Genomic DNA, 19725 nt, shown 5'->3' with positions numbered 1-19725 from the left:
AGATGGTAGATCTGCTGCAGGAAAGTATTGATTTTTAGGAAGATACATTTCAGACCCTGTGCCTAAAACTTTAAGCCCTGCCTGAACATGGGTGGACGCATGTTCATGATTTCTGAGTTGTACCATCAGAGACTGAATTGTTTTTTCCTCCCAAAGTCATGCCTTGTGTGAGAATCTTGCACGGTATCCAGCCCAAAATGAGGACAAAGATGGGCATTATTTTTCGTTCCCACAGCAGCAGCATATAGCAGCCCAAGCCAGGGACAAACCTGCTGGGGCTGGAGATGGCAGGAGCTCCCACAGACCTTCTTGGAGCTGATGGAGTGAAAATGGTCAACAACTGCCCCACCAGCCCAGGTGTGCAGAGTGACTGGGTGCATCCCAGAGACCACAGCTGGGCAAGCTATAAGGGATTCTACCTGCTGGAGGCGGACAAATGGCTCCAGCCATGGGCAGGGGTACATCTGAGTGCGCAGTTTGGTGCACACTGGGCATTTTAGTCCCATGTTGCCCTTACCGTGTGTCTTTTCAAGTTTTAAAACTGATCAGAGTGCTATCTGGAAAATCTACGTGGCTTATGTTGTTTACCTCCAGGATCTATTTGAAAGCTCAATCCAGTCACTGTTTGAGGGACAAAATACCAATTCGTTCTCCTCTGTGACTGCAGGGGAAAAAAAAATACTCTGCAAATCTTCTGCTTTGAGCACTGAAAGGAAAGCAAAACTGGGCAGAATGCAGAACAGGGCTCTCTGAGGGCCCCTATCAAGAAATATGATGTATTTTCTTTCATTAAAATCATGAAAGACTCTAGTGTTGAGAACAAATATATCCAATTCTCTTTAATACAGCTTCCATAAGTTCCATAGAGCATTTTCAAACACAAACTTCCTCTGTTGTAATTCTAAATAGTCTGTTATTACAAGATCTAGAAGCTATGCCTACGGTCAGTTGATGTAAAAGGAGGTTCATCTCACACGGTAAGACTGACTACAGCTGAAGTGAGCTCCTCGAAATCCAGTCACAACTCGTAGCAGGTACACTATGACCTCACGACTATGCAGGTCTCTGGAGGAGGGTCCTCCTTGTCCCTTCTTGCCTGCTTTGCTGAGTGAAACAGTTAAACATGGGCAGCAGAGTGACTATTTCCAAGCTAGAGGAGGAGACGCAGCTTTCTCATGGACATGCCCTGTCCACAGACTCCAACAGAAGGTGCTGCACCTGTTCACGGACGGGGAGGGTGGTGTCCATCTCACCCAGCTTTAGTCCCGTAACCTTGAAGGTCAGCAGAGGAGGTGGCTGTGCAAAGGTAGGAGGTCCCTAGCAGGGCTGGGCTTCTCCTGGGGGGCTTGTTCTTCCCAGGGACTCCCAGGTGACGCTCAGGTATCTGCTCTGCTGGGTGCTTTAATTAAATGTCAGGGTGGAAAAATCCAGCACGTAGCACCTTATAAGCGTACAAAAGTTTTGCATGCAGCGTTGCTGTTACAGGTTAGCAATGGACATCACTGCAGGATATACAGATTGACATGGGGCCAAATCCCAGCACATAGAACAGAGCTACCTTGATTTTTTTTGGTTACTGGGAAGGAACCCTGTTCCATTTCCAGCCATCCACCTTCCCATTCCTGTAGTGACCATGTTTACTCAGTTTCCTCTGCTTTTTTTTTTTTCCCCTGCAGCAGGAATAACTTGTATTTTCTCCTCACCCTGCACCAAAAAGCAGTGAAAAGGTGAGGAAGTAGCTTCATTTTGGAGTACAGCTGTCTCCTTGAAACTGCACAGATTTCAGCTGTGCATCAAATGATTGCAGAGCTTGATGTATTTAGAATGGACCAGCACCCACGTATGCAAAGGTTTTGTTTCTTTGCCTGACATAGCTATGAGGAGTAAATACTCGGAATTTTCTTCTAGCAAGATCCATAGATTCAAAGGCGCAGAGTAGATTCCAAGCTTAGCAGCATAAATATGCATTAACGTAGTTCATTTGACCACTTCACCTGCAGCCACTGCAATTCATCTTTAATCTGCTTTGCCTGTCTCATTCAGCAATGCTTTGTGGCTGTCTCTGCCAGCAGGGCAGAACTGCCTGCTGCAGAATAATTAGAATAATTAGACAAAGGTGCAAAACTATTCCCCTCCAACAGCTGCGTTTTTTATTGTGGTGATCGAATTTTGTCCGTCTCTCTGGTCACCTTTCTGCTATTGCACCACATGTCCGCCCTTCAGGTCTGGTGCAAAATTAGCACTGAATAGCTTGCCTGGCATTTCCTACAGCTCCAGCGAGATCACAGAATATTTGCTTCCTTCTCTGTATTTGACCTGTCGATATATTCTTGATTGACATATTGATTCAAGAGTCTTGACACATACAAGATCCAGAAATTCTGTTCTGTGTGCTGCTTTAGAGGTGTGCCTGACCTCTGCAGGAGGCAGGAGCTGTGAAACACATTAAGAAGTAGACACCTTATCTCTTTTTTAAACTGATTAAAAAGAAAAAGTTGGTATTATCTAACAGCAAAGATGCAAACTAAACCTTAAATTCTGGATATGGTACATGATGGTGGCAAAAAATATAAATGCCCAGACTTGCAAATCAGTTATTAACTGGTGCTCAGATCTGGAAGTTGCTCTGATGGGTGCATGGAAAAAAAAGTCTCTTGCAACTCCTACCATAAACATAGTTGCAGAGCTCTACAGCTATCACCCTAAACAGAAATGACACTGCAGAAACGATAATAGGTTTTGAATCTGAGCTTGGTCACAACAGGTTGACAAAAGGTGGTACATCCTCAGGTCACTGAAGAAGCAATAGTGAGTTTGAGGAGTGGTGACAGCTCACATCTAATCCTCCTGCAGCTACTGCTGAGTGAATGGGAGATTAATTAACCCCCATGAGACTTATGTGAAACTGGTGGATAAGTGTCATTATCTGCCATTTACAGGTAGAAAAGGAATGAGAAGGAAAAATTACTTTTCTGAGATTGTACCATAAGGCTTGAACAGGACTCACATCTGCAGTTTCCTATCAGGTGTTCTTTCCTCATATGCCCAAAATTGCATAAACAATGTACTCTGTTTTGTGTAAATATAAATATAATCTTTATATACATACATAAAAACCTGAATTATGTGCAGTATCAGTAGGATGCATTTTAATAAGATATATACTGAAGTCACAAAAGTAATTTTGAAGTATTCATCACAAAAGGAATATTCAAGTAATGAGCACATAATACTTGTCACTTAATAACCTAAAGTAATATATTGTTGCATCAAGATAAGTGTGTAAAGCATAGTAGCCTAATTTTCAAAGTGTACTCAATGCATTTCACTACTCTAAACAGGAATTCCACACAGAACAGCAGACATGGGTGGAAAGCAGAGGGAAACCAAAGCACAGTCTTAAGTAAATACATAAATAAATGATGATGATCAATAACTTTCCAGTCTTGTACAGGGCTAACACATTTTCAGCACAACTATGCAGTCTGACAGCAGCTGTTCTGAGGACACACGAAGCTGTGTCAGTGTGCCAGCGCTGCCCAAGGGAGTCTCAAGTGGGATGGATGCAAGTCAATGCCATCCGAGGGTCACTCATCTCAGGACATCCTTTCAGATACACCTTTCTAGCATTGGGTTTGTCACCATGCTGAACATAGTGAGACCTTCCTCAATGCTTGTCTTCACCTTGGGCCAATCATGGCCTTTTGAACAAGTCCATCTCCTCTTTCCATTCCCCAGTCTCAGTACCTAGATTTCAGATGGATTTCAGTTTCATGCCAGCTGATCTTGGGGCTGGAGACACCCATGCATTTGGCCCATGGCTGGACAGAGGGCTTGTGCTGGTGGCACCATGAAGTCCACCTTCCTGGGAACTAACTACTGCTGCAGCACAATGATGTCCAGACTGGGGGGTCCCCTTCTCCCTGCTCCCACCTGCCAGGATGCAGGAAGTGGGGAGCAAGGGCTGCCACCCTGAGGGCGCTTCCCAGGAGCTGAGGGGGAGTGGGCTGGATTCAGGACTGACCCAGCTCCCAGCCCCACTGCTCTTGCCATTCAGGGTTTGCTGGGGAGACACCAGGCTGCGATGATCCACAAGAGCCCTGTGCATGGAGCTGGTGAGTGGTACGGGGAGCCAGGCACCAGTTTTCCAGCTCACTCCCAGGTCTTGTCATCTAGGTGTATGGACATACCCAATGCACCCCGTGGTCTCTGAGAAACATTAGAGGAGCATCACTGAATGCTAAGAATTAAGCTGAGAACGAATCCATGGAGAAGCAGCCACTCTGGTTGCCCAGTCATCCCTCCTGGTTTAGATTTTGTCAAGAATCCCTGGAAATGCTTATAAATGTCTGAAGGGTGGATGTCAAGGGGATGGGACCAGACTCCTTTCAGTGGTGCCCAATCGGAAGAGGGGCAACAGGCACAGACTGAAATACAGGAGGTTCCACTTTAAATATGAGAAGAAACATCTTCTCAGTGAGGGTGCCAGAGCACTGGAACAGGCTGCCCAGAGAGCTTGTGGAATCTCCTCTGGAGACATTCAAACCCCACCTGGACACATTCCTGTGCAATCTGCTCTGGGAGAACCTGCTTTAGCAGGTGGGTTGGACTAGATGATCTCCAGAGGTCCCTTCCAACCCCAACCATTCTGTGATTCTGTGAAATTTGTGGGAAAACTCCTGTTGACTGCCACAGGCTTCGTGTCCGCATTGCTGCACATCTCTGCATGCTCATTGTGATATTTCTATTTTTCTCAAAGGTTCTTTTCCTTTGCAGTGTGATGTCTTGGATCAGAATTTGTTAAATTTCCTCCCAGAACAAGAACATTCAGAAATTTATAAGATGTTATCTTCTTGTATGCTTATGACGGATTCTACATCATCAGATTACCTAAAAAGTAAGTTTTATCTTTCCCAGTAAATGAAAAAACATTGAGAGGATAAAAATGTTCTCTCATAAAGAGTTTTTTCTGTGATGTGCAATTTAAAACAAGTGTATAGCCTTTTAAAAAGACCTTGCCACCTGGAATGACCCTTTGGTACTATTTTTAAATGAAACACATGGCCTTTATTTTACTAGGCTAAGACTGCTTGCAGTTATGTTAATTATTAAATATTGTATCTTTTGAGACAGCTAAGGAAAAGAGGTTGGCAAATGGAAACCGAGAGTTCGCCTGAGACAAATCACATCTTAATTGATATTTCAACCCATTCAAGTAAAATGGTGTTCAGAGATCCGTTAATGTCACACACCTTTGGTTTGCATTATAGTTGAAAAGAATCTGTAAAATCATTGTAATTATTTTGCAAATTGAATTTTGTTTTTCATAAAGACCCTTTTACTTGCCTCGCCTTATTCACTCTCGGAGGTAAGGTAAGGAAACACACAATAATATAAAATGTACAGCAGCTTAATCTACTGTATATACAAAACCTGCAGCTGGTAGCTAATATGGCAAAGTTAATTTAATAGATATTTTGAGGTAATTAGGCATAGTTTTCCAACACAAGATGTAGAACAGCTGTGAGTCATGAAAAGCCTAAATGGAAAAAAAGAAAAAAAAAAAGCTATAAATGAAGGATCCAATTCTCTCCTTGGCTCCACCAAAGCAATGTCAGTGTAACTCCTCCGAGGAAGGCGGTGTAAGAGGAGGACGAGTGAGTCTCGAGGGCAGGACCCTGCGTAGTAACGAGCTGCTCTCATGTTGCCGGTTACAGCAAGATTGGGGTTGGAAGACACTGTTGGTTGCGTTTAGTTTAAATAGTATATTTATTTCTTCTTCTTCTTCTTTTAACAATCCAGCTGACAATGAACTAGAGTTTTATTGTCATCTTCTGAGAGGAAGTTTGAACCCAAAGGAATTTCCAACATATGAATACATAAAGTTTGTAGGAAATTTTCGGTCTTACAGCAATGGTAAGCTTTAATTGTTGTATGAATGTTACTCTAGCTGTTTAAAATAAAATATAAGTATTGCTCCATTGAACAAGACAGGCTTTTAACTGAAAGAAAGATTTTTAACATTATGGGGTAAGTTTTGCTTCGTGTGGATCTCACAGCTGATTTGCAAAAGCTGGACGAATACCTACGAAAAGTGAAACTGTGTCAGTTGCTTCTGTTACTATGCTTCACTTGGTAGCAGTGATCCTCAGCTCTGGGTAAGTTTGCAAATAATGACAGGTTCAGAGGAGGCTTTGTTTGTGCTCATTAATATTGTGTTCTAAGACTTTATCTATTAGCTAAATAATAAGTTTGCTACCTTATCTGCTGACTTGCATTAATCATTAATTCTGTGCAAGAACTGGTAATTTGCCAAATCTGCCCTCTCACCTTTCTCTGGAAATTTTTTTGGGGAAAAATGGCAGTGTCACATACTTGAATGCCTGCACCCACCGCCCCTTGCCACGGTGAGGGGTCCCCTGCCACAGGCATCGGAGCAGCTGAGGATGCTGCCATCCGCCTCCCTCTCCAGATGCCATTTTACATTCCTCTTCTGCATTGCAGAACCCAATAAGCAAAAAAAAAAGGAAAGAAATACAGTCAGCATCATCACTAATGCACCACAGTCAGTCTAGGGAAACCATCTTTCAAGGGAGAAAGAGCAAATTTCCACCTCACCCGTTCCGTAACAACCAGATTGCTGTACAGCCATTAGTGTCAGAAATGAAACACTCTTTTATTACTTTCTCTTCTCCTGCCTGCCCAAGTTTGCTTTAGTTACTTGCCTGATTGAACTCCAGAGTGGCATTTCCAAAGTTGCTGGTATTGTTCCAAATAGGTCATCCTCAGCAAAAAAATTCCCCACCGTGCTTTCCAAAAACCACACACCACTCTGTGAAAAAAAAAAAATGTCCCTGTCCCCATTTAACTTTCTGCTCTTGCTCCACATGACTAGAATAGAAACCTATGTGCAGGATGGAGAGATGCATTTCTTGTTGGTGCCATCTGATTTAAGATTTTATTTGTATAAAAAAATGAAACTGCCTGTATGCTTTCTAGTTTGAATGAAGCAAAATGCCGCTGCCTGACAGACGCGCACACCAAACTGTTCTGTTTTCTAGAGCAGAAACCGGATTTTGGGTGCTGACTCATAAGGATACATTTCTACCGGGGGAATATCTGATCCATTTTTTTCAAGGATTTTCAGCCTTTTATTTTGGCATGACTTCAATACTGCCCTCTTACCCATTAGGATTTCATATCCCAGCATTTGTATCAGTGGCTGTTTCTCAGAGGGAAGATAAAACTTGCATTACAGATAACCTCTCTAGCTTAATGCATATAAACTAAATGTGAAAATATTGATTTCAGAAGACACCAAATCATTTTCCAAAGACCCCAACTTATAGCTTTCAAATAAGATATGTGCTTTCTGCCTTTTTTTTTTTTTTCCCTTGTGCTACCTTTTTCTAGATCATTCACTTTATTTTGTCTCTTCCACTTTCTTCCCATCTCTGCTACAGTCTGACACTCTGGTCAATAGAGATGGGATGGCCCTTGCCTCCAGCCTGAGATGTTGCCTCCTGGCCGCCTTCTTTTCTCCCTGCTGCAGGACAGCAGCTTGCCCGTCCTGACCAGTTTCCCCAGTTCAGTGCAGAGCCTGGTGGCAATACTTGCTTCTTGCATCAGCCGGCTGCACCCTGAGCAAGGCATGGGGGACATCAGCTCCAGTGAGCACTGTGTGAATGCACCTGCCCTTTGAGCAACTTTCCAGCCCCGGGGCTGGGGACAAGCAGCTGGGTTTTGGCACGGGAACTTGTGGCATGGACACCTTTGAGCATCTGCTGGGTGCAGCGGTGAGCTGGCTTCCCACCTCTGCTTGGTTCCCCTCACCCCAGGGCATCCTGTTATGGGCACTGTCCCCTAAGCCACGCAACCCAGAGCTGTCACCTGCTGGCCCTGCCGGTAATTGCTCTGTTTTTCCTCCCATTAAATAAAAGCCTGTTCTCCAGGCAGCCCCCCCTCCAGAGATGAGGCCAAGCAGGCAAGAAAGACAGTGGTGAGAAGGGTGGTGGAGCAGAGACAGGTGGCTCACAGAGCAGTGCTCATCCTACCTGTGTAGGATCAGCTGGCCCCAAATCCTGGGTTTTGAAGGTGTTTGTGGAGGAAGGAGGCTAAGCTAAAGATAAGGAAAGAGTTAGCTGAGCATACTGTTGGGAGAAAAAGACAGAAATTGCAAATTAAGCTTAATTAGCAGGAGACGTTCCTTATGAATGTATTCAAGAATGCTTTTCCCTGTAGCTTTTCACAGCAGTGGAAGTGTGAGCTTGTTTTTACACATGGGAGACTGATACAGGATGTTCTTCTCTAAATACAAATCTCTGCCGTTGCTTTTTAGCTGCCTGATGCCAAATCCTACCTTTGTTTCCAAGGATTTGCTGAGTGTACTCCGAGTCCACCCTGCCTGCGCATTCCTGCTGCGGGGACACCAGAGCATCTTTGGATGGGGAGACTGTACCCCATCAGGGTCCCATCAGGATACTTAACTATCAGGATACTTACCATTCTCATTAATGTAGGGTCATGGCAGCGACAGTCCTAGCAAATCTCTCACCTTTCCTTCTCTCACTTAACCTTCGCTAATGTTTTGAAGAACTGGTAGGTCCTTTTTTGCCCTCTTTAACAGAAATGTCACCAGTTTTATTCTACTTCCACATAACCTTTTACATAACCCCCCTTGAATTATCATCTTCTTAGGCTCATTTTATTATTGTTCATTGCTCATATAATGATGGTGCCTGGTGGAAGGGGGCATGGCTGCTGGGGTCCGAGTGACCTTGCCCCCCCATCCCTCCTCCTCGTACTTTGTCTGTTAATCGCATTTTGACTTATGGCTGAGAACATCATACAGGGATGGGTTTGAATGGATTAATTTGAAGGACTGAGGCTTAGAAAGCCAGTTAGGGGCTTAGCTGCTCTCCCTAACTTTAGTGGGAGCTCTGGAGCTTTAAAGGCCGTTGTACTGAGACGCCAAAGAGATATTTTTTTCTGCTAAAGTAGAACAAATGCCTGATATCTACCAAGGTGACTTGTCACCAGGATTGCTGTCAGGGAGCCAGATCACACACAACCTACATCAAACCCATGCCGCTCCCCCAGAGGAACAGTCACCGGCACCTTTCCCCCAGCCAAGAAGGGGCAGAGAGATGAATGTGCAAGCCCCAGATATTGCCTGGGAAAGATCACATAGCTCACGGCGTGTGCTCAGTCTTTCAGAAGATCGTCATCCCCAGAGCTCCTGGGCTCAGCTATGGCTGGAGGCTTTTGGAGCTGCAACGGGCCGGTGCCAGGGTTAGCAGGGGGGTCCGCGCTGGGGCTGGTCCTGGGGATGGTGTGCGGGAAGCTGTACACTGTCACCCCTGCTGCAAGGACATTCCTGCAGCTGGATCCGCACTGGGGATGTGACACAAGCCGCCTGCACATGAGTGACCCCCCTTCTTGAATCAGCTGTGCCCAAGCGAGAGGAGCCACCCAGTGCAACCGCAATGCAAGTGACTGCATGAGTCACTGGCTGCGCTAAATCAAATACGGGAGATTTGATTTTCCATTTGGGAGGATTATATAATCATCATTAATTAAGCTTCAATGAGTAAAACAGGACTGTAACCTGATGTGAAGATGCAGTAGCCCCTTGAGAGGAGGGGAGGTGGCCCACGGGCCACGCAGAAGAGGAATGTGGAGTTCCCTCTTTGCTTCTATGACAAACGCCTACTTGTTCTCAAAGCAAACTTCTTTTTTTTAATTTGCAAATAGGAACTCGTTGCAATATTTTTTATATATTTTGGGTTCTGGTAACATAGTCCAGATGTTAACAAGAGACATGAATATATGCAAACATCTGAGGGAGTCGAGTGCCATCACCGTACCTGTTGACCAGTGGTACCTGATAAGTAGTAGAGTCGAGTCAGCACCACCAATGAATAACACAGTGGCTTCCATCCAGTTTTGCCTGAGGGATGAGGAGTGAGGCAAGTAATAAAGATAACTCGTAAAAAAATCCAAGGGAATGCTTAGCCTCCGGTATAAAATGTCAAATTAAATGTGAATAAATTATTTTACAAAGCCGCTTAATAGCTCACTCTGATAAGAAAAGATAAGGTGAGCCGGATTTATCCCTCCTGCGAAATTTTTTCGTACACATGTAAACAGAAGAAGATCTCTCACAATTACATAACCAAATATTGGCTTTGGTATCCGATTTCTGAGGTGACATACTTGCTTAAAAACTCCTGTTAATGACAAAGCCAAAGTCCTGCTTTTCAAAATGTTCACCAAAAGAAGAAAGAACCACCAGCATTTGTCAAGTGGCAGATCCATCCTTTAATCTAAAATGCCTAAAGTTTCCTCTTAAAGGAGGAGATAAGTGTTATGTGTAGAGTTACTGATCAAGAAATATAATTAATTATTATAGTGGAATTCAAAACTGTGCATTTTTGTTCCCAATTACATGGATACTCGGGAAGTATCTGTTTGCTGGATGCTAATAATAGCAGATACTCTACTGCTAGCTGATACATCTATTAGGGATAAGAAAAAATTATTACACTGGAGAGAAAAAAATATTTTCACTCCCAGAACAATTAATTCAATCTGAATTCCCTTTTAAAGGAAATAAACAGATTTCTACAGAAGATACATTGATCTTGAGCCTCCATAAGCATATGCAGAAACATCTGATAACAACAATAACTCAAACTGAAATGAATGTTTTGATCAGAACTGACAGCCGCATATTATTATTTCCTATTAGCAACATCATAGGAGCTGCAGTGAGCAATCTGCAGCACTTATGCTGGGCTCTCTATGGGCACTTCAGAAAAAAGACACCATTCCTGTCCCAAATAATTTACTTGGGGTGCATATCAAGAGATGATGGCGAGGGGAAAAACAGGAGGAGGAGCAAGGGGAGGGCAGATCAAAGCAGACAAGTGATGTCTGGGCACCGCCACTGTTACTCATCTGAAACTACTGGGTGCAGTCTGGCTTGCTGTTAGCACCTTACATTTCTTCATTATATTTACTAATTGCTGAATATTCTGTTTATCTCTGGTCTGAATTTATTTATATGAAACAGTCTTGATTTTGTTCTGGTCTGTTTGGCTTGTGTTTTTTGAAATCACTGTTCAGTTTGTTTGACAGTCACTAAGACTGGTTCTTTAAACATTAACATCTACTGACAAAATAGGAAAGAGGGATTTCTTCTTTCAAAAGGCATAAATGAGAGGTTTGCTGTTATAGGAAGAATATATTTTAAACATCCTAAGTTAAGATAAGATGACCGAGCAACTGACTGCTGTACTATTATTAACTGTATAATGTGGCATCTGGGGGGTTTTAAACACATTTTCATTCATTTCATGTGGCATGATTTGTATCCCTAAGGATAAAAATCTTTTTGCCTATGATAGTTAAGGGCTTGCTTCCTTTTTTTTAACATCTTGTCCTTAGTGTCCTGGTCTTTTTTTAAGAAAACAAAACTAAACAACAACCCTGTATATAGGCAAATCAGTTTCTTTATATCTTCTTATATGATATTTGCAGGTAATTTAATGCTTCTTCTACAAAGAATTTTGTGGTAGCCCTAGGAGCAGCAAGTCTGATAGGTAACCACAAAAACTACTAAAATTCATGCTAAAGAGCATCAGCTAACCAAGATATATGAGACAACAGTTTCATCTTTCTGATTGTGTATTTAGGTTTGTCACACAAGCTTCCAGTTCCCTACTCAGAATATTTTGCCTAGATCATTTAATTGTGAAACACACATGCCCTCATTTACCCAAGCCAATTTAACATTTTCATCAGGCGCCTTCTGACAAAAGCAGTCCAAGACCTGTCTTTGACTTATAATGTTAATATCATCATAGCCTCAGACTTCATACTATGTTTTCCATTCCACTCTTCTTCTGTGGTGCTCTCAGAAAGTTCGCTACTGAACTTTGCTACTTCAAGATATTGTTTCTTTTAAAGAGATTTGGGGAATTTTAAAGTATGACTTTTCAGAACGCATGCTTAAAAGACCATACCAGGATTTGTTTTAACTCATGTAATGATCTCTTTTTTTAACTACACCTAAAAAAAAAAAAAAAAAGGCTGAAATTTGCTGACCAGCTGCAAGAGCAGAGTAAAACAGGCTGTGCAGATGGAGTTGTGGGAAGAACAGATACTAACAAAATAAGTCAGGCAGCAAAGTAATTCAGAAACAAATATGGGCTTTTTTTTTTCTTTCAGTTATTGTAGTCATTATTTTCAGATGGAGATGTACCCTGTGAGGTGGTGGCTACCTGCCTGCATCATCAAGGCTTTTAGTGCTCTGGACTTTGTCAAAGGCAGCTGAGTTTGGAGATGGCACAGTAGCTGTCTGAAGACAGGATGACTTTCCACCAGGCCAGCTCTGTCTCATCTCCTTGGGCTTATTCACCCACTGCTGCTTACGTTCAACATTCCCAAATGTTGTGATGAAATCCCAAATTTACAACGTAGCTGTCCTATACAATAATTATTATCCTCTTAGTATTACATTTACCTTTAGGAAATATAATCCTATTTGGCAAATGCCACATTCAGGGAAGTATTCTGCTCTCTTCTGGGAATACGTCTCAGGCTCATGGCTGTTTACATCAAACAGCTGATGTAAAAAAGCCATCTGCTCTCCTTGGTGTGACTCCGTTTCCACTTTCTTCTGCATCTGATGTCATCTGCAAGCCCATGGGTTCACTAACTAGGTTAACTTATCATACCAGTACTTCAGAGGCTGAATGTGCTTATCTCATTTTCATATTTTAGAGCCCAGCGTGCAAACATTCGCTACCAAACTTGGCTACTACAGAGAGAAACGGCTTCATTGACTTCAAATGTGGCAACGTATTATGTAATAAGCTTGAAAGTAACTTTTTACAATGCCCTTAATGTGGGTTTATAGCAATCCCATCCATTTTTAAACAGGACTGACTACAGAAATCTATAGACTTGCACAAAATAATCATATCAGAAAAGAACCAACAACTCTTTACTCAGGCTTCTCCTGTTTCCAGTAGCTCCTAACTCTTTCTTCTTTTTTTTCACCTCTTGTATTAATAATCCCATAGAAGCCCTCATATATGCACATAACCCCAGGAGCAGAACATGAATACATATTCCTAGGAAGTCCCCAGAGCAAGTGTGCTTTGCTGGTGAAAGGAGGAGAATTCTGCCCACATTTTCTATCTTAATATTCAGCCAGCCATGCCCTCCAGACTCAACTGCAAGGGAGGGCTGTAATCTCTGTGGATGTTCACATCTGCATTGCCTTCTCGGATGAGGAACCTTTCTTCCCCTTTTTGGTGCAATATGTATTGTCCATACAGTGGCCTAAACCAGTTAATCACAGGTGTGAATTCTCCTCAGAGTCCTTATTTTTTAATCTCACACCCTGTTATCCTTGTTATCAGCTATGTATTGTTATTCTAAGACTTTTGATCTGGGTTCCAAAAGCACATGTGGTAAGTTGAGACTTCTTCCATCTCTACAGTTTTTGCTAGCGAACTAAAGCCCAGTGCAGAAGCACCTCAGAACAAAAATGCTAGTTATCTATCTCCTCCCCAGACAGGTACAAAAGTCTTCATTTTCACAGAAATGGACACACTTATCCTTGCTTTGTCCTGTGCAGAAGAGACAAACTGTAGGAAACTTCATAAAGTTGGATATTGGGGCCTAATAATAAGGAAAGAGAGTTTTGTGTTAGCACTGATCCCCGTTAACATTCCATTACCTCATGCTCCTGAATTCTATCTGCTGGATGGGACCTTCTCTGCCCCCACGGGAGACAGTCGGCTGGGCAGGGCAAGAGCCCGTGGGGCCAGCCCAGTTCCCACTGCAGCTTAGCACGCCGTTGTATTTCACTGCTGTGGGAGCAGGATTGCCACCTCTAAAGAGCTCCAACTTGGACGAAGAATTTGCATTATGTCATTCTAACATGGGACTGTGGGCTTGCTTAAGGCAAAGCGTTCTTTCGGCAACACATCTTTACGGCAGGAGGTGCTAGCGGGCCCTCAAAGCAACATAAGATCCATGCAATTACAAAAGACTCTGATAAAAAGCCATACACAGAATCTGTAGCCACATCACATCCGGTTTTTCCTTCTGCCCAGGAGACAGCAGGCCATCTGCAGACTCACCAGAAATGCCCAGCTCTGGAAGCCAGTGCCGTACGTGGAGTCCTCTTTGCTCTTCTTTCAAACAAGCAGAACTTGAGCAACGGCTGGGGATGGTTCTCCTTAGATGCAGAAGGGGAAGGCACAATTCAGCAGCCAAGAATCACAAGCAGCTTCTTGCTGGCTCAATGAAGCCTCGCTGGCTTTGGCCCCCAGGGTTTTGCCACTGATGACTTGACGAACATCCAGCTACCTCCTGTGCCAAGGCTTTTTTTTCCCTGCCTCATGGAAGTTAGGGCGCTAAGCATGCTGCAGCAATACTTGTTTTCTTCTGAGTGGTGAAAAAAAGAGCAATTGGATGCGTGGGGTTTCTTTCCAGAAAGCTGGTTTATGCTCTGTAATAAGGTTTGGCCTTCTTTTTATCAGGATTAACCTGTAAGATTCATACTTGAAGTTAAGCTCTGATGTCTTTCTGCCTGACATGACTGACTTGGATTTAAATATATGCATATCAGCTTTAAAAGCTTTTACAGCACTACTCTGAATAAAATTAGAATTAGTACGCTTCAAATGTGCAAAATATTCATGGAGAGCAAATCTTGTATGAGGCATGACTCTGGGTCCTGTTTTTTTCCCTACCTAGTGCCTAACTCCACTTGCAATGGCTTTGATGAGGCTGTCCCAAGGGTTTACAGAACATCGCCAGGAAAGCAGGTCTGTTTCGTTGCAACTGTTCGTTTGGCAACGCCTCAGTTTTTAAAGGTAAGTGCATACCCTGGATCCCATTCATTTCAGAACTTCTCAAAACACTTTCAGACAGGGTGACACAAAAAGTTCTTAATTTTGCTAATTGAATGGATTACAGATATCACATTTCATGCATAAAAAATCCAGTGAAGAGGATTATCGGTGCAAACCAGGATCTGCAGAAGCAGTGTCACTTCTGCATTAGGGATTACAAAGTCACTTTGAAATTGGGTTCTTCAATGCTGCTTTCTGTCCCTACGATGGGGCAGTGTACAGATGCTTTCATTTGTGCCTCTTGGTGTCTTCAGGTGACTGTTGCTAGCTTCCTTCCTCCCAAATCCTGGTAGTTAGATAGTTGCTTGCGGAAATAAGGATAGACCACCCAACCTTGTGCCTGGCACTGCGGTTCTGTAATTAACAACTGTGAGCTACTGCCTCAAGTGTCTTGTCCTGGGAGGTTAAAAGATTAAAAAGTCTAATTGAGACCTAGCTGGTATGAAATCACTGCTCCCTTGGCCTCCCTCCATTACTGCTCAGGGACCTTTGGGGCACTCGAGACTGACTGACAGCCCTGACAGGCAAGTAGGGTCCCGTCTGGGTAAGTGAGGACACTTCCCATAAATCTTAAACACAATAATCATATTAGCAGTAGGGGCTGAGTTAAGGTTCTCCAGGAACCCTGAATTCAAATTTCCTTGTCTTCGGCTGGCTAACATCTCAAAATAAACAGGGAAATGAAATGGGCTGCACGTGGCAATGAGCTGCCCAGTGCCGGGGGAACCAGCTGCTGAACAACCTGGAGAAGGTGTAAGCGGCCATGAAATCCTAGACACCAATCCCTCAAGTTCACCTGGGTGGCTGGTTTAATCCCTCTTCTTGACTTCCACCTAGCTAAAATGAAGGCAAAAATATTTATCTGACTGGCTAAGGAAGGCAGAATCAGCATTTTGGATGCACACAGCAATGTTTGTATGTTGCACCTTGAATTTTAGGGTATGTTCTTGGCATTAGCATGGATTTTGGTATAGACCGGAGAGGGGGGAAGAGAGGAATTTAAGGTATGCATAAAGCTTTTTTCCATTGTACAGCCAGCGACTTTAAGCAACTTTGTGAGTATTTTGATATGTATCAAAGCAGTGTTTGATGGCAGCATGCCTCAGCTTGTCCTCTGGTCCCAAGAAGGTTTAACACACTGGTGGTCTGAAAGACTTATCTTCTTGAGAGTGACAACAGAGAGGGAAGTGGAGACAATGGGAGGCTGTCACTGAGCTCAGTACACAGTGTGGGGAGGTGGCAGCAGGGAGCAGGGGGGCAGGTGTCCAAAAGCACCAGGCAAGGGCTGTGGGTATCTTAAGTAACACAAAGAGGAAACGCGTAGCAAACCCAGGTGGGACCAAGCAGAGGCTGGATGCTGGGAAGGAGCATTGCTCCTCAGGGCTGTGGGGGACACAGCTTTCACACCCCAGGCACTGCTTCAAAGCCATAAAAACCTAGGCACCTGGAGGAATAGTCATGTCCACAAGCATCACAGGTTCTCGTCCCCAACATCCTGCAAAAATGTTAGCACTGGTAAACACAATAGAACATTCTCTGGAATTGCCAGAAAACATGTGAATACTCTGTTTTCTCCTCTTATGCACTGTATATTTATAGCTCACAAAAGCTAGATGAAGCAGAGGGATAACACCATGACACTCAGTAAGTCAGTTTTCTTCACCATACAGGAGATGTGCATTGTGGAGGAACCTCTAGAGGAATTCACATCAAGACACAGTCTGGAATGGAAATTTTTATTCCTGGATCACAGGTTAGTGACAAGTAAAGCAGTCCTGGTTGTGTTCAGTGTTTGTCTACTGCTATTTTTGTAAGTGTAATTCTCTCAAATAGTGTTCCGTTTCACATCTAAATTGCATGAACAGGAGGGCTGCCACTGAAATTCCTACAAAAGCTAATGCTTACTATTTTACATTTATTTTTGAATTTATTTTTATTAGTCTTTTAAAACAAAACTACTCTGTTTCTCAGGCCGAATTTGTGATCAGCTTGTTCTTGTTGCCTTTAAAAATATCAATGGGCTGATGTCTGTCACACAGCAAAATGACCTAATTATGATACAGCTGCGGAAATCATACTTTCCAAATCCAGCCATTGATTGTGTGTGTGCAATTCCCACCGAGTTAGTGAGGGAAAGTCTGCGCTGGCCTGCAGCAATGGTGCTGGCAATGGTACAAAGCCTCAGCATGAGCTCTGCAGGCGCCCAGAGGGAAGCAGGACAGATGATCTCCTCTCTTAGCCCCCCAGTCCCAGCAGACGATGGCTTCTTGTCACCTTGCCACGCGTCTTCCCCAGTGCAAGGAGTGTGGGAGCTGCAGCAGAGCCCCTGACCAAGGAGTAGCCAGGGAGCGGCTTCCTCACAGCAGGTTCTTGTGGGAAGGTCCCCGAGAAGCTGAGTTGCTTTCCACAGCCACACATTCCCTGAAAAGATGGGCTTGTGGTGGCCTTGTCATGTCATGGCCTAGAGAAGAGGAGACTGAGGGGTGACCTCATGGGGCTACAGCTTCCTCACAAGGGGAGGAGAAGGGGCAGGCGCTGATCTCTTCTCTCTGGTGACCAGTGACAAAACCCAAGGGAATGGCAAGAAGATGTGCCAGGGAAGGTTTAGGTTGGACATTAGGAAAAGGTTCTTCACCCAGAGGATGCTGGAGCACTGGAACAGGCTCCCCAGGGAGGTGTCACAGCCCCAAGCCTGACAGTGTTCATGCAGAGACCGGACAACACCCTCAGACACATGGTGTGAACTGTGGGGTTGTCAAATGCAGGGACAGGAGTTGGACTCGATGATCCTTGTGGGTCCCTTCCAATTCAGGATATTCTGTGGTTCTAAGATGATTTTCCAGCACTGCCATGCCCAGCTGGGCATCCCAGGCACAAGGTGGGGGAAAAGTTGGGATCCCCTGTGGAGGGTGACTGTATGCCTGTGAGTGAGAGCAGATCTTGGCTTTTTACACATCCGCATCAACATGCAGAACTTCTGGGGTTTTTTGTGGTTTATGAACTCACTTATATTGTGCCTAACTGCAGAGCACCGCCGATTATAGGATACTTGCCTTTTGAAGTGCTGGGTACTTCTGGCTACGACTATTACCATATAGATGACCTCGAGCTGCTAGCAAGGTGCCATGAACACTGTAAGTACCACGTAGCCCAGGCTCCTGTGGAGTCACCGGGACACCTCTGTTCACTGAAATGTAGTTGCAGTTAAAAATGGTTTAAACTTGTATGGGGAGGTTTGACCCTTACCTCATGCCTGTATGTCTTAGCAGCGTTATAGCAGATTGGGGTCACCGCAGCTGATTGGCGTCTGGGCCAGACTTATCAAGCTCTGAAAAATACAATTTTACCTTCTGTATTCCCAGAAGCAGTCAGTGAGACTCACTGGGTGGATAAAATACACCAGATTGAACACCTGCTCTGCTAGTAAAGAATATATAGGAATAGTTCAGGCAATCTCAGAGGAGATCCTATTTTGTAAAATTCTGGCAGATTATTTACCCTAATGTACCCCCACTATGTACTTGTGATTACCTGTGATTATTTAAATATAGTCTATTAAGATTTAATTGGAATCTCCTTCTCTGAAGACATTCAAAACTAGCCTGAACACATTCCTGTGTAACCTCATCTAGGTGTTCCTGGACTAGATGATCTTTCGAGGTCCCTTCCAATCTCTAAGATTCTGTGATTCTGTGAACTGAAAAACTGTTTCACTAAGTAAAGAAAATGAGGCAATATTTTTCAAATATTTGCTTACAGAGCTGGCTGGAACATCTCAGTTTACCACCTCTGGGTGTCCTGAAAATATCCTGTCAACATTAGTTTTTATATGTTGACATTAAAATATAGAAAGGCTAAATGTATGCATATTTAGGAAGCCCTTGAAATCACTGGGGAAAAAAGCAGAGATTAATTTTGTTGGTGATTCTTTAAAACCTTCAATACATCCCCGTTTACTGCACTTTGAATTCTTGTCATTCCTGGAATTTTCTTTCAGTTTCAAATTATTTTTGTCTTTGCATGATGTTATCTCCTATAATCACTTCATTCCGCAGAGAACACTCATCTTTTCAAGCATTTTTATCATGTACTTTTCTGCTATAGAACATTAAGATGATCACTCTTAAAAATGAATCCCAGATGCCTAATTAAGCAGTATGTGATCAGCACACAAACCAGGTTAAGATCTATGCTTAAGTTGTAGCAGACATGAATGCATTAGTGTCCAAAGTTAAGGTTAATTGTACTGTGTAGGACTGTGCCATTCAAAGTGTCAGAAGAAGACACCTGCTGTTCTTAATGATATTTGCTCTATCATACAACTGACAGGACCACTCACTGGAGAGGTGCTTAGCCTCCTCTCTCCCTTGGGAATCAATGGGGCCGCAGATATTTTTATTGCTTTTTTTCACATTTCACGTCATTTTCACATCATAAATTGTGCTACTAGCTGTGTGTGTTTTCTGCTGACAGTGATGCAGTTTGGCAAGGGGAAGTCGTGCTGCTATCGGTTCCTGACCAAAGGACAACAGTGGATCTGGCTCCAGACCCATTACTATATCACCTACCACCAGTGGAACTCCAAGCCAGAGTTCATTGTGTGCACACACATGGTGGTAAGGTACGGAAAATCATATCTACCAGCAGGGACATAAAGGCCAGTAAGATAAGAGCATCCTTATGACTGCCAACATTTTCCCTTAGAAACATGATGTCTTTTATGTAACCAAAATGAAGCCTGAACTCTCTGAGGAAATATGTACATTACAAAAAATGATCAGACTAACCCTCA

General features: G+C 43.5%; 1 protein-coding gene across 4 annotated transcripts in view; it reads left to right on the top strand.

Moving 5' to 3' along the window:
• The window catches only part of NPAS2 (neuronal PAS domain protein 2), a 110986-nt gene that overhangs the window by 68958 nt on the left and 22303 nt on the right, over positions 1-19725 (top strand). For all 4 annotated transcript variants that reach the window (XM_065061143.1, XM_065061162.1, XM_065061171.1 and 1 more), the window contains 6 exons: positions 4777-4897; positions 5803-5916; positions 14776-14894; positions 16604-16686; positions 17961-18067; positions 19407-19554. In XM_065061143.1, coding sequence (XP_064917215.1) covers positions 4777-4897; positions 5803-5916; positions 14776-14894; positions 16604-16686; positions 17961-18067; positions 19407-19554 — 692 coding nt within the window. The remainder of the gene's footprint in view (positions 1-4776; positions 4898-5802; positions 5917-14775; positions 14895-16603; positions 16687-17960; positions 18068-19406; positions 19555-19725) is intronic.

Source organism: Columba livia, chromosome 1 (genome assembly GCF_036013475.1).
Source record: "Columba livia isolate bColLiv1 breed racing homer chromosome 1, bColLiv1.pat.W.v2, whole genome shotgun sequence".
Classification (NCBI taxonomy): Eukaryota; Metazoa; Chordata; class Aves; order Columbiformes; family Columbidae; genus Columba; species Columba livia.
Note: the sequence above shows the minus strand (reverse complement) of the source record. Positions and strands in the feature narration are given on the sequence as shown.